This window comes from Ranitomeya imitator, chromosome 3 (assembly GCF_032444005.1).
Source record: "Ranitomeya imitator isolate aRanImi1 chromosome 3, aRanImi1.pri, whole genome shotgun sequence".
Lineage (NCBI taxonomy): Eukaryota > Metazoa > Chordata > Amphibia > Anura > Dendrobatidae > Ranitomeya > Ranitomeya imitator.
The window spans coordinates 754543237-754558750 of record NC_091284.1 but is presented as its reverse complement, the minus strand read 5'-3'; the positions used below and the strand labels follow the sequence as shown (position 1 = coordinate 754558750).

The 15514-nt window shown below is 43.0% G+C and overlaps 1 protein-coding gene across 7 annotated transcripts in view; it reads left to right on the top strand.

The window, feature by feature from the left end:
* Nucleotides 1-15514, top strand: part of NBEA (neurobeachin) — an 899093-nt gene that overhangs the window by 411818 nt on the left and 471761 nt on the right. For all 7 annotated transcript variants that reach the window (XM_069758980.1, XM_069758976.1, XM_069758974.1 and 4 more), the window contains one exon: nt 7182-7362. In XM_069758980.1, coding sequence (XP_069615081.1) covers nt 7182-7362 — 181 coding nt within the window. The remainder of the gene's footprint in view (nt 1-7181; nt 7363-15514) is intronic.

The following is a 15514-nucleotide window of genomic DNA, read 5'->3' as shown; positions in this document are numbered from 1 at the left end:
GTGTCAGAAACTGGAGATCTGTGTTAGTGAGGCCCGACATGCCGGAATCAGCAGGCATCCATGTGCGGAGAGCGCTCACTTGTCTTCTGTCCCCCTCTTTTGAGATTTTACTTTTCATGGCTACTCATCTTTAAAAGAAGGTATATATTATTGAGTGTTTTGTGCTCTGAGCCTTAGGTGTATGTAAATCAGCGTTTCAGAAGGCAAATGAATGCATTCAGGAAAATATCCTATAAAATAATGTTTTGCAGATGTTCTCCGTTGTTGCGATCCTTTACATCACCTGTTACATAAGTCCAATGGATGCAGCCACTATGTAGCATGAGCACAGTATTAATAAAAGGAAATGGCTTGGTGTTTGAAGCTGGTTTTTCTGTTTAATTATTGTTGTTTTTTTTATTTTAGACCTTTTTTCTAATTACAATTTCACTATATGTATAAAAATATATTAGAACACCTTCAATTTTCACACTGGTCACTAAGCTTATGTTATTGCTCTTCTAGTGAGGCTGATTCACGAAGCGGTAGGTCAGGGCGAGGAGGCTTTGATGTAGCGGAGTTGGGTAGGTGAGACGTCATGTGGAACGATAGAATTGAGTATGACGGACAGGACAGCACACGAAAGAGCGTCTTACATGCTGGATGATACATGGAATGGCAAACACCAGAAGAGCTGGATATGTTAGGCGGTACGTAGATCAGTTTGGTACAAAAGCTCAGTATGCAGGATGGCACCTAGGAATTGCAGAGCTGGAATGGCAAATAACATTGTGGCTTAACAGACCAGCACCTTGATGTAGCAGAGCAGACAAGACCTTGGAACCAGGTTGGCAATATACCACTTGTGATAGCAGAGCCGAGTGTGTGGATAACACTTAGGAAGAGCAGAGCCAAGTTGGCAGGCTTGCACCTAGATGTAGCCTGTACCAGAACTAAGTTTGTCTGGAGGCTTGGTAGGGTGGCAGTGTGCCTGAAAACTCAGGCAGCATGCACCTGCTTGAGTCGCATTAAAAAGCCTAGAAGCGTGATATCAAAGGTTAGCACTGGGTTACTAAAGAATACGAGGCAAGAATTTGTAATAATTTTTCTTATTCTTCATATCATCAACTTTTTCGAGCTTTAAAAAGAAATATATCTACTATATAATTGTCTAAGGGTCACTTCCGTCTTTGTCTGTCCTTCTGTCTGTCACGGATATTCATTGGTCGCGGCCTCTGTCTGTCATGGAATCCAAGTCACTGATTGGTCTCGCCAGCTGCCTGTCATGGCTGCCGTGACCACTTCCGTCTTTGTCTGTGTGTCCTTCTGTCTGTCACGGATATTAATTGGTCGCGGCCTCTGTCTGTCATGGAATCCAAGTCGCTGATTGATCTCGCCAGATGCCTGTCATGGCTGCCGCGACCAATCAGCGACGGCCACAGTCCGATTAGTCCCTCCCCTGCAGTCAGCGCCCGGTGCCCGCTCCATACTCCCCGCAGTCACCGCTCACACAGGGTTAATGCCAGCGGTAACGGACGGCGTTATGCCGCAGGTAACGCACTCTGTTACCGCCGCTATTAACCCTGTGTGACCAAGTTTTTACTATTAACTATAAACAGCAAATGGTAAAAATGTTAAAAATAAAAAATCATTATATACTCACCTTTCGCGATGCTCCGGTGACTGCTCCACGCAAGCGGCAGGTTCCAGGGCCAAGGTTGGTATGGGAGAAGGACCTGCCATGACGTCATGGTCATGTGACCGCGACATCATCACAGGCCCTGTGTGCCTGCTCGAGAAGGACCTGCCATGACGTTATATATACACACACACACACATATATATATATATATATATATATATGTGTGTGTGTGTGTGTATATATGTATATTAGATGGTGGCCCGATTCTAACGCATCGGGTATTCTAGAATATGCATGTCCACGTAGTATATTGCCCAGCCACATAGTATATTGCCCAGCCACATAGTATATTGCCCAGCCACGTAGTATATTGCCCAGCCACGTAGTATATTGCCCAGCCACGTAGTATATTGCCCAGCCACGTAGTATATTGCCCAGCCACGTAGTATATTGCCCAGCTACGTAGTATATTGCCCAGATAAAAAATAAACATATACTCACCTTTCGAGGGCCCGTTGTAGTTCGGTCACATGACCGTGACGTCATGGCAGGTCCTTCTCACATACCAACCTTGGCCCTGGAACCTGCCGCTTGCATGGAGCGGTCACCGGAACGTCGCGAAAGGTGAGTATATAATGATTTTTTTATTTTTATCATTTTTAACATTAGACGTTTTTACTATTGACGCTGCATAGGCAGCATCAATAGTAAAAACTTGGTCACACAGGGTTAATAGCGGCGGTAACGGAGTGAGTTACCCGCGGCATAACACAGTGACTGCAGGGAGTATGGAGCGGGCGCCGACTGCAGGGGAGTAGGGAGGGACTAATCGGACTGTGGCCGTCGCTGTTTGGTCGTGGCAGCCATGACAGGCAGCTGGCGAGACCAATCAGCGACTTGGATTCCATGACAGACAGAGGCCGCGACCAATGAATATCCGTGACAGACAGACAGAAAGACGGAAGTAACCCTTAGACAATTATATAGTAGATATATATACTGTATATACACACATTTATATACATTTACCATTAAACTTGATTTAGAATTTGGGGCGAATTTCAGGTAAGGATTGAATAATATTAACAGTGTGTACACTCACTCCGTCAGGATACAATTCTGCTATCTTATGTGAGCGGTGGTCACTTGACCACAAGTATGCGCCTTTCTGGTGAGAGAAGCTTGTCGGCACTTGATCGCAAGTATTCCAATTGTGACTGCTTGAACCGGCTAGCAGAGCTGTATCCTAACCGTGTGCTCATTGCAGTCTGTATTCGGCAGGCTGTGGTGCTAGATGAACGTTTGCCGTTGGTTGTCAACCTCTTTAAACAAGTCATTTTCTGATTACACGTTCACTGCCGTGAGGAAATGCACTTTATTTCTTCCGGCAGCCTCGGACTTCCATTCATTTTTGGTGGGCAAGTGAAGCTACAGTCACTGGTGAATATATAGTGAGTGTCGGCTGTAACCGTGCCACAGCACTGACTGACAGCCAACTCCGCATGATAATGAGTAACAAAGTCTCAAAATAAATGAATGTTTTTATGGTTCTCTCCATTGATTTTAGTGTCCTGATCTGGAAAATCTTGTGAATGTCTTAAAGGGTTTGTCCACTCTTCTGGTGAAAGTCTGCAGTCACTCCATGTGAATGCGGAAGTCTGAATCGTGTTGGCAGATAGTCATATGATCAATTATGTGATTTGCATACATGCAGTCACGTGCTGAAAAAAAGTTATTTTCCCTCATAATAAAGCTGTTCCTGAGCTGACGGCACTTATCTGAATTACAATAGATCATTAGTGGATTCCCTTTACTCCCCATTTCTTAGCTACTTATTTTTCCCATTTTTTTAGCTTCCTTTTTTTAAAAAAAAAAAAGCAACTATTTCAGAGCCTTAGATTGATATGTGTCTATGGAATGATCCACGTGGCCGCTTTAAAGGGAATCTATCAGCAGAATTTCACCCTTCAAACTATATACCTGTTCATGTAGCTCTTTCTCAGACAAGTCCAGCAATACCTTTACTAGTGATGAGCGAATATACTCATTACTCGAGATTTCTCGAGCATGCTCGGGGGTCCTCCGAGTATTTTTTAGTGCTCGGAGATTTCGTTTTTCTTGCTGTAGCTGAATGATTTACATCTCTTAGCCAGCTTGATTACATGTGGTGATTCCCCAGCAACAAGGCAACCCCCACATGTACTTATGCTGGCTAACAGATGTAAATCATTCAGCTGCAGCAAGAAAAAAGAAATCTCTGAGCACTAAAAAATACTCGGAGGACCCCCGAGCGTGCTCGAGAAATCTCGAGTAACGAGTATATTCGCTCATCACTAATCTTTACATGTTCAGTTCGTTCCTCCATTACAGATAAATCATTGTTAGCTCTAATATGCAAATGAGGCTGTAGATCTTAATCCTTGGTCACTCCAGCTCTATTACTCGCTCAGTGCCACCTCCTTCTGCTTGACTTACAGACTCTATACTGTGTGGCTTCAGGCAAAGGAGCCATCAGTCAAGCAGTGGTAGGCGGCTCTGGGCGGGGAATAGAGCTGGAGTGACAGAGGCTTCAGAGCAACCATAGTTCTTCAGCCTGATAAACATATCAATCCAAATACTGATTTCTCCTGCCTGGCGATGTAAAGATATTGATGGACTTGTCTTTGAAAGGGCTACACTTGCATATAAATAGTTAGGGAAGTGAAATCCTGTTTGCAGATTCCCTTTAAGCATTTACTTTGTAGACAGCACCATGCAAATAATACTTAACTAGTCTGGAAGTATTCCTATATTTTATCTCACTATTACTGTGCTTTGGGTCTTGGATGCCATATTGGCTGAGGGCACAGGCACATCATTTTTGTCCCAGCGTATTAAGATATTTACCGTTAGTGTTTCTCTCCTGCGCGATTCATTCTTCAGCATGTTGTATACTGATCACTTAATACTACTAGGCAGCATCCCATTAATTCCCGTAGTGCCATGTTCTTAGCGGACAGGAAACCAGCAGAATTCTGAAATCATATATATATAGAGAAAAGCAATCCGTAAATGAGTATGATGAAGCAAATAATTCACAGCATAATCTAATATTTTGTGTAGAATGTGTGGTATAAAATCACTTTGTAGAAGAAGCCATATGACGTTTTGTGTTCCACCAACTCTATATATATATATATATATATATATATATATATATATATATATATATAAAATCAGTGTACAAGTAATACAGTGGTCACCGGTGGCATTATATACAGGAGCTTTGTATACAGTTTCAGTTTAAAGGTAATACAGTTATCATCGGTGATATACATACACAGGAGCTCTGTAGTGCACAGTGATCGCGGGTGACATTATACACAGGAGATATATATATATATATATATATATATATATATATATATATATATAGCCGGTGTACAAGTGATACAGTGATCACTGGTGACATTATATACAGAAGCACTGTATATAGTGCCTGTACAGGTAATGCAGTAATAACCAGTGATATTATACACAGGAAATCTGTATATAGTGTAAGCGTACAGGTAATACAGTGATCACCGGTGACCTTATACACAGGAGCTCTGTATATAGTCAGTGTACAGGTAATACAGTGATCACCAGTGACATTACACACAGGAGTTCTGTGTATAGTGTACAGATAATACAGTGATCACCAGTGACATTATTCACAGGAGCTCTGTATATAGTGTCAATGTACAGGTAATACAGTGATCACCAGTGACATTACACACAGGAGTTCTGTGTATAGTGTACAGATAATACAGTGATCACCAGTGACATTATTCACAGGAGCTCTGTATATAGTGTCAATGTACAGGTAATACAGTGATCACCAGTGACATTACATACAGGAGTTCTGTGTATAGTGTACAGATAATACAGTGATCACCAGTGACATTATTCACAGGAGCTCTGTATATAGTGTCAATGTACAGGTAATACAGTGATCACAAGTGACATTATTCACAGGAGCACTGTGTATAGTGTAAAGTGTGCATGTACATGTGATGCACATGTGGGCCAAGGGACCATTACCAGTGCCAAGGGACATTGTGGGGCACAACCAGGTCCAAGGGACATTGGGGGGCACAGCCAGGGCCAAGGGACTTAGGAGCCTTGGCCATGTCTGTTCCCCCTAGGTCTCTTGGCCTGGCCATCAACATGCCACATCCACGGTGGTAGAAGGGGGGATGGGGGGAAAAACCCTCTTGCCTGCCTGCACTCTGGGGGCGCCATGTCCTCATCTTGGAAATCCAGTGGGCTCATGTTAAAATGACTGGTGATCTAGCAGAGGCCGGCAGCTGATGTGAGTTTGCCAGTCGCTGGCGTCACATGATGCTGACATCATGCGCTGCCTGCGACACAGTAACACACACGTCATCCTCCTGCCTGTGCTAGGACGGCGGCCTATCATGACGGTGATAGAGCAATACATTTTAACTGAATGTGTGTCTGAGTTGAAAGTGGCAGGCCCCCTCTATGTCCTGCTTGGGGACCCACCAGAGAATTCTCAGGTGTCCAGGTGGACCAGTCCGACCTTGTATGGTATAGTTGAATATGGTTTAGTTCCAATGTCATATAGACTTTTACTCTCCCGTATCTGTGAGTTAGCTGATTAACTATTATATTAAATGTAAATTGCCTCATTGTAGATTTTGTTTTCGAACTTTCTGTAATTGAAACTCTATTCCATTCATTTGAATGTAGTTAAAGTGAATTTGTCAGCAGGATTTTGCTATGTAAACTGAGGACTGTATGAGGTAGGTGCAGAGACACTGATTTCAGTGATGTGTCACTTATGAGGCTGGGTGCTCTTGTTTCAATACAATGAGTGTTTTGGGCGGGGGCAGCTTTTTGAGTTCTACATGCTACATCTAAGAACTCTGTATCACAACTGCAGCACCCAGTAAGCTAAGTGATATATCACTAGAATCAGGATCTCTGTCTCTACATGATACTTCTGTCAGATAAGGTAGCACAAACCTGTTGACAGATTCCCTTTAAACCGATACTGAGAAACTCAAGCAGACATTATGCTCTTTAACTGCTAATTGGGGTTCCGAGTTTTTGACACCAAAAATAGCGCTGAAGACTTTGCTATTCTTACTGCCAAGTAGGCAAGTGTGAACGTATGCTATACATCATTACTTAACACACAAAAAATATATTCCTGTAACATTAGTGACCTAAATTAATACTGTTATTATCTACTTGCTTTTCTTTCCTGCCATGGGATAAAATCTGCTCTTCCTTTGCATGTAGGCGCACATTGTTCTTTGCCATTTATTTCTATTGCCATTCCGTCTTAACCATAACATTGTCGTCCCCAGCTCCTTTAGTTCCTCTGCACATTCTGTGTCTGGACTATATGTGTGTTTTTGTGACATGCTTGTGCTCATATATTCTGTCTTTAGCCATGTACATACCTCCCCCCTCTGTATAACGCGTGGGCACAACAATTGGGCTGAGTGGATATGGTAATGGAATCAGATTCTCATTTTTTATTCTTTTTCTTCTGTGACTTTGTTTTAAGACTGAGCTGGAAAATATTGAAGTGACACAGGGGATGTCTTCGGAGACCGCAGTGACTTTTCTCAGCCGGCTTATGGCCATGGTGGATGTCCTGGTTTTCGCCAGCTCTCTGAATTTCAGTGAGATTGAAGCGGAGAAAAACATGTCTTCTGGTGGCTTAATGCGACAGTGCCTGAGGCTGGGTAAGTTCATGCTGTATAGTGCAGATGGTGTCTGCTGCCGCGCTACGGAAAGGGTTAACCAGCGCTCGCCTGTAGGAATGGAATATACGGCTCCTCTGACCTAGTTCTAGATCTGCCGCCATATTATATATTTATAAATCACCTACTGTGCGGCCTTATTATACCCAGCCGAACAGTGTGATGAATTCATGGCTTAGAATCCCCAGTAGAGAAGGTAAAGAGGTTTCACAAATGTATTCTGTGAAGTCGAAATGTATTTATAATGTAAAATGTATTTTCATTCCACTCAGTCGCAGCTTATCAAAACTCAAAGTGGACTTGTCACCATGCATTAACCTTTTTGGATTTGATGGGGATCGAAAATACATTTGTTTTATTTTATTCTTTTTTCATTTCTACAGAAAGTTAGTTTTTTTGTGTTTTATTTTTTTTAACCTTTGGATCTGACATTCGTTATACAATGATGGTCAAACACGCAGCGACACCATAGCAGTCAGAGCGTACAACAATGTACTGTTTGTAATACACTGGTTAAAATGGCAACCTTTTCAGAAAGTTAGAGACTGATAACGTATAAGATATCATTGCCGCTCTCTGGCTATAAATATCTCTCCATATTAAGTCAGTTGTAGGGAAGGGGAGAAGACCTTTCTCAGTGCCATTTCACATAAGAATTGAATATTTACGTTTCAGCACGAATATATCAACAAATATAACCAATTGAGGATGTGTGAATAAAGGACAAGAGCTATATGTGTGTGCAAATATATATATATATATATATATATATATATATATATATATATATTTGTCTAAGGGTTTTTCCGTCTGTCTGTCTGTCTGTCTGTCTTTCTGTCTGTCTGTGTTTCTGTCTGTCTGTCCTGGAAATCCCGGCTCTCTGATTGGTCCAGGCCGCGTTCGGTTGAATAATTAATGCTTTTAAATGGCTTTTTCTGTCCGTTAAAATGTCAGCTGTTTGCTTCTGTTCCATCAGCTTTGTGTTTTTTCGACAGGCAAAAAAATCCTGGCCCCGATTCATCAGAGTTTATGCCAGAAATGTCCATGCCAGTTTTTGCATGGCCATGCCAACTCCTCTAATTCATGATGAGTTGTAGCGTTCTGTAAGCCACAACTCTTACTCTAGTCTTTGAGATTCCTGGCGCGACGCACGAAGGCACATGCCACTTTTAAGGTGCACCTGATTCATTATGAGTAGGGGTGAGCGACTTTTAGTTTTTTAGGGTCGAGTCGGGTTTCACGAAACCCGACTTTCTCAAAAGTCGGGTCGAGTGAAATCGGCCGATCCTATTGAAAAGTCGGGGTCGGGGATCGGCCGAAACTCGAAACCCAATGAAAGTCTATGGGGTTTTTTTTTTTTTTACATTTCCTTCAGGGCGATATAGCTTTAAGGCCGGTAATTCAATTACCGGCTTTTCATTTCTCCTGCCAAAACCCGACATATGAGACATGGTTTACATACAGTGAACCATGTCATATCCCCATTTTTTTTTGCATATTCCACACTACTAATGTTAGTAGTGTGTATGTGCAAAATTTCAGCGCTCTAGCTCTTAAATTTAAGGGTTAAATCGCGGAAAAAATTGGCGTGGGCTCCCGCGCAATTTTCTCCGCCAGAGTAGTAAAGCCAGTGACTGAGGGCAGATATTAATAGCCTGGAGAGGGTCCACGGTTATTGGCCCCTTCCTGGCTAAAAACACCTGCCCCCAGCCACCCCAGAAAAGGCACATCTGTAAGATGCGCCTATTCTGGCACTTGGCCACTCTCTTCCCATTCCCGTGTAGCGGTGGGATATGGGGTAATGAAGGGTTAATGCCACCTTGCTATTGTAAGGTGACATTAAGCCAGATTAATAATGGAGAGGCGTCAATTATGACACCTATCCATTATTAATCCAATTGTATGAACGAGTTAAAAAAAAACACAAACACATTATTAAAAAGTCTTTTAATGAAATAAACACACCGTTTGTTTTAATATTTTATTGTACGCTCAATCCACTGGCTGAAGACCCTCGTTCTGTAACAAATAAATAATAAACCAACAATATACATACCTTCCGTAGATCTGTAACATCCCACGTTGTAAATCCATCTGAAAGGGTTAAAATATTTTACAGCCAGGAGCTCTGCTAATGCAGCGCTGCTCGTGGCTGTAAAACCCCGAGGAATGAAGGTAATGTAGGTCAATGACCTATATTTACCTTCATTCGCGGTGATGCCCCCTGCTGGATGTCCCTGGAGCGTGGGAAAAGTTCCCAGGCTCGAGGTCATATGAGGGCATCCAGCAGGGGGCGCATCACCGCGAATGAAGGTAACCACAGGTCATTGACCTACATTACCTTCATTCCCCGGGGTTTCACAGCCACAAGCAGCCACTCTGGCGGAGAAAATTGCGCAGGAGCCCACGCCAATTTTTTCAGGGATTTAACCCTTAAATTAAATTTAAGAGTTAAAGACAATTTAAGGGTTAAATCGCTGAAAAAATTGGCGTGGGCTCCCGTGCAATTTTCTCCGCCAGAATAGTAAAGCCAGTGACTGAGGGGAGATATTAATAGCTTAGAGAGGGTCCACAGTTTTTGGCCCCCCCTGGCTAAAAACATCTGCCCCCAGCCACCCCAGAAAAGGCACATCTGTAAGATGCGCCTATTCTGGCACTTGGCCACTCTCTTCCCATTCCCGTGTAGCTGTGGGATATGGGGTAATGAAGGGTTAATGCCACCTTGCTATTATAAGGTGACATTAAGCCAGATTAATAATGGAGAGGCGTCAATTATGACACCTATCCATTATTAATCCAATTGTATGAAAGAGTTAAAAAAAACACAAACACATTATTAAAAAGTCTTTTAATGAAATAAACACACCGTTTGTTTTAATATTTTATTGTACGCTCAATCCACTGGCTGAAGACCCTCGTTCTGTAACAAATAAAAAATAATAAACCAACAATATACATACCTTCCGTAGATCTGTAACGTCCCACGTTGTAAATCCATCTGAAAGGGTTAAAATATTTTACAGCCAGGAGCTCTGCTAATGCAGCGCTGCTCGTGGCTGTAAAACCTCGGGGAATGAAGGTAATGTAGGTCAATGACCTATATTTACCTTCATTCGCGGTGATGCGCCCCCTGCTGGATGTCCCTGGAGCGTGGGAAAAGTTCCCAGGCTCGAGGTCATATGAGGACATCCAGCAGGGGGCGCATCACCGCGAATGAAGGTAACCACAGGTCATTGACCTACATTACCTTCATTCCCCGGGGTTATACAGCCACGAGCAGCCACTCTGGCGGAGAAAATTGCGCAGGAGCCCACGCAAATTTTTTCAGGGATTTAACCCTTAAATTGCTGAAAGCTATTAAATTTAAGGGTTAAAGACAATTTAAGGGTTAGATCGCTGAAAAAATTGGCGTGGGCTCCCGTGCAATTTTCTCCGCCAGAGTAGTAAAGCCAGTGACTGAGGGGAGATATTAATAGCTTAGAGAGGGTCCACGGTTTTTGGCCCCCCCTGGCTAAAAACATCTGCCCCCAGTCACCCCAGAAAAGGCACATCTGTAAGATGTGCCTATTCTGACACTTGGCCACTCTCTTCCCACTCCTGTGTAGCGATGGGATATGGGGTAATGAAGGGTTAATGTCACCTTGCTATTGTATGGTGACATTAAGCCAGATTAATAATGGAGAGGTGTCAATTCTGACACCTATCCATTATTAATCCATTTGCATTAAATGTAAAACACACACACATTATTAAAAAGTATTTTAATGAAATAAAGACACAGGTTGTTTTAATATTTTATTGTACTGCCAATCCACCTGAAGACCCTCGCTCTGTAACAAATAAAGAATAATAAACCAACAATATACATACCTTCCGTAGATCTGTAACGTCCCACGTTGTAAATCCATCTGAAGGGGTTAAAATATTTTACAGCCAGGGGCTCTGCTAATACAGCGCTGCTCGTGGCTGTAAAACCCCGGGGAATGAAGGTAATGTAGATCAATGACCTGTAGTTACCTTTAATCGCGGTGATGCGCCCCCTGCTGGATGTCCTCATATGACCTCGAGCCTGGGAACTTTTCCCACGCTCCAGGGACATCCAGCAGGGGGCGCATCACCGTGAATGTAGGTAAATATAGGTCATTGACTTACATTACCTTCATTCCCCTGGGTTTTACAGCCATGAGCAGCGCTGCATTAGCAGAGCTCCTGGCTGTAAAATATTTTAACCCCTTCAGATGGATTTACAACATGGGACGTTACAGATCTACGGAAGGTATGTATATTGTTGGTTTATTATTTTTTATTTGTTACAGAACGAGGGTCTTCAGCCAGTGGATTGAGCGTACAATAAAATATTAAAACAAACGGTGTGTTTATTTCATTAAAAGACTTTTTAATAATGTGTTTGTGTTTTTTTTTAACTCTTTCATACAATTGGATTAATAATGGATAGGTGTCATAATTGATGCCTCTCCATTATTTGGCTTAATGTCACCTTACAATACCAAGGTGGCATTAACCCTTCATTTCCCCATATCCCACCGCTACACGGGAGTGGGAAGAGAGTGGCCAAGTGCCAGAATAGGCGCATCTTCCAGATGTGCCTTTTCTGGGGTGGCTGGGGGCAGATGTTTTTAGCCGGGGGGGTTGCAATAACCATGGACCCTCTCCAGGCTATTAATATCTGCCCTCAGTCACTGGCTTTACCACTCTGGCGGAGAAAATTGCGCGAGAGCCCACACCAATTTTTTCCGCGATATATCCCTTAAATTTAAGAGCTAGAGCGCTGACATTTTGCACACACACACTACTAACATTAGTAGTGTGGAATATGCAAAAAAAGGTGGATATGACATGGTTTACTGTATGTAAACAATGTCTCATATCATTTCGGGTTTTGGCAGGGGAAATGAAAAGCCGGTAAAAGCTATATCGCGCTGAAGTTAATAAATATATATATATATATATATATATATATATATATATATATATATATATATAACGAAGCCCGACTTTTCATTAGAGATCGCCGACCCCGATCCCAGAGTGGGATCGGGTCGGGTTTCACGAAACCCGACCTTGCTAAAAGTCGGCGACTTTTGAAAAGTGCCTATCTGTTTCGCTCAACCCTAATTATGAGATGTGTGCCTTTTATGAATTAGGCGCCTCTGACTCCAACACGCCACCTCATCAACATCAACCTTGATGAATTGGGGCCATAGTCTACACCATTTCTTTTTTTTTTCTTTAGCACTTTAGAGCCTGGCATTATGTCTTGTTGTTTTAGCCATGTAAAGGAATTGTTAGGTTTTAAACTTTGTTTTAATTACTTTATGGAGTTCTAAGTTTTAGAGATTATCCAATCCAAATCAATAAGTCTGCAGTCAGTCTGTGTGACGCACTGTGCGCTGCAGGGGATTTACTGTTTTCTGGCCCAGTACCGGAGAGTATCTATGCGTTCTACATACTCGCGGCCAGTGGGCGCAGCCTCGCTCTCTGTACACTTGTATGGCGCGAGGCCGTGCCCTCTAGTCACCACGCCCACTGGACAGCCCCCTTCCTAGTTGGAGCGCGACCTTGGAGCCATACAAATATATGGAGCGAGGCTACATCCACTTGATGGGTCCAGGCCTGGAGTATGCATAACCCATACGTACCTGCCGGTCCTGACTCAGAAACTGGTGGATCCCTGCAGCTCACAGTGTGCGCTCTGGGGGTATTCATAAGTCTGCAGTCACAAAGAGTAACTGCAGACTTATCGATTTGGACTGGACAACCCCTTTGATATCAGTTGCTCCCATATTGAGGGTTAGCCCCTGGAAGGACACTACAAAGAGCTTCTTTCTCTCTGGAGGACCTAATATATCTATAAATTATATGTACAATGCTCAGATTTTAACTGGATTTGTGAAATACTTCCTTTTACCTGTGGTGGCGCTGCAGAGTAACTGAACACCTGGCGCTCATGCAGACATCCGTGGATCTTGGTCAGAGATCAGACCGCCATGTACGGTCTGGCCACGGCTCATCCTAGCTTGCCGAACTCCTAGAAATACACGAAGCGGGCATGCTCCGGTTAGGAGACCTGCACCCAATCTGTGCTCAGACTGATGTGAGCCCATGTCTGAATGAGCCCTTTATGTTCACTTTTTTTTGCTGATTTTTCTAAGCAGAAACCATGAAAATTTTCTGCTCCAAAAACTCAGCCATAAAATTCAGTGTGAAGAAACCCTGTAGCGTTATCACACGAACCCCAGAATTGGGAGACTACCGGAGTCTTGACTTGTCTTGAGACCAACCCCTCTGAATTGGAGAAAAATAGATTTACCTTGGATCTAAACCTGCAGATGTCACTGAAACCTATGTACAACAATTCTTTCCCATGACACGCCCGTATTAATCATAAGAAAAAAAATATAAGACATTTTCTGAGACACTTCTGCATTTTACTGAGCCATTTCTCCAACATGTGTTTCCAATTTGTGCATTCGCTCCTCTTCTCAGATCCTCTCCTGCTTCCCAGCTGAATTTCCACAATGATAACTTCTCACATACCTGACACTTAATGTTAGCACAGTTAGCATTTCCTACTTTAACATTACAAAGCTCAAAACCGTAATAAATCTATTTTATACATGTGACAGAAATGTAAATAGTTGTTTAGGGCTCATTCAGTAATGCACGGCCTGGCCGTGGGCTGCCCAGCCCGGCTGCCTCAGAGAGGTATATGAAGACCCGCGGCCAGTTCGGGCACTGCAGCCTGTGTTTGGGCGTCTGCGGGAGCCTTAGTTAAAGTTGTGTTCTTACTACTGGGACAGATGGGCACCATAGGACAGGATTCCATAGAACCAACTATATCGGTGCAAAAAGGCATTAAAAGGGTTAACCTCTGAATTGATGACAAAAAACACATTCTGGACTTGTGCACACCTTTATTTTAACCAAATAAGTGCCAAAAAATCACTTTCCTTTGTATTTTTCTCCATCTATCTCATGTCTCTATCTAGCTCATATGTCTGTCTATCAGTCTGTGTATATATCTGTCTCTGTCTGTCTGTCTGTCTATCCATCTAGCTCATGTATATCTAGCGAAAAATCTAGCTCATATCTGTCTATCGGTCTGTCTACATAGCTCTCTCTGTCTGTCTATCTATCTGTCTAGCTATCCACCTATCCATCCACCTCATGTATATCTAGCGATCAATGTAGCTCATGTCTATATATTTAGCTCAGGTCTGTCAGTCTTACTCATGTCTATGTAGATCCGGTCTATCTATGTAGATCCGGTCTATCTATGTAGATCCGGTCTGTCTATGTAGATCCGGTCTGTCTATGTAGATCCGGTCTGTCTATGTAGATCCGGTCTGTCTATGTAGATCCGGTCTGTCTATGTAGATCCGGTCTGTCTATGTAGATCCGGTCTGTCTATGTAGATCCGGTCTATCTATGTAGATCCGGTCTATCTATGTAGATCCGGTCTATCTATGTAGATCCGGTCTGTCTATGTAGATCCGGTCTGTCTATGTAGATCCGGTCTGTCTATGTAGATCCGGTCTGTCTATGTAGATCCGGTCTGTCTATGTAGATCCGGTCTGTCTATGTAGATCCGGTCTATCTATGTAGATCCGGTCTATCTATGTAGATCCGGTCTATCTATGTAGATCCGGTCTGTCTATGTAGATCCGGTCTGTCTATGTAGATCCGGTCTGTCTATGTAGATCCGGTCTGTCTATGTAGATCCGGTCTGTCTATGTAGATCCGGTCTGTCTATGTAGATCCGGTCTGTCTATGTAGATCCGGTCTGTCTATGTAGATCCGGTCTGTCTATGTAGAACCGGTCTGTCTGTTTTAGATCCGGTCTGTCTGTTTTAGATCCGGTCTGTCTGTCTGTTTTAGATCCGGTCTGTCTGTCTGTTTTAGATCCGGTCTGTCTGTCTGTTTTAGATCCGGTCTGTCTGTTTTAGATCCGGTCTGTCTGTCTGTCTGTCTGTTTTAGATCCGGTCTGTCTGTCTGTCTGTCTGTTTTAGATCCGGCGTGTCTGTCTGTTTTAGATCCGGTCTGTCTGTCTGTTTTAGATCCGGTCTGTCTGTCTGTTTTAGATCCGGTCTGTCTGTCTGTTTTAGATCCGGT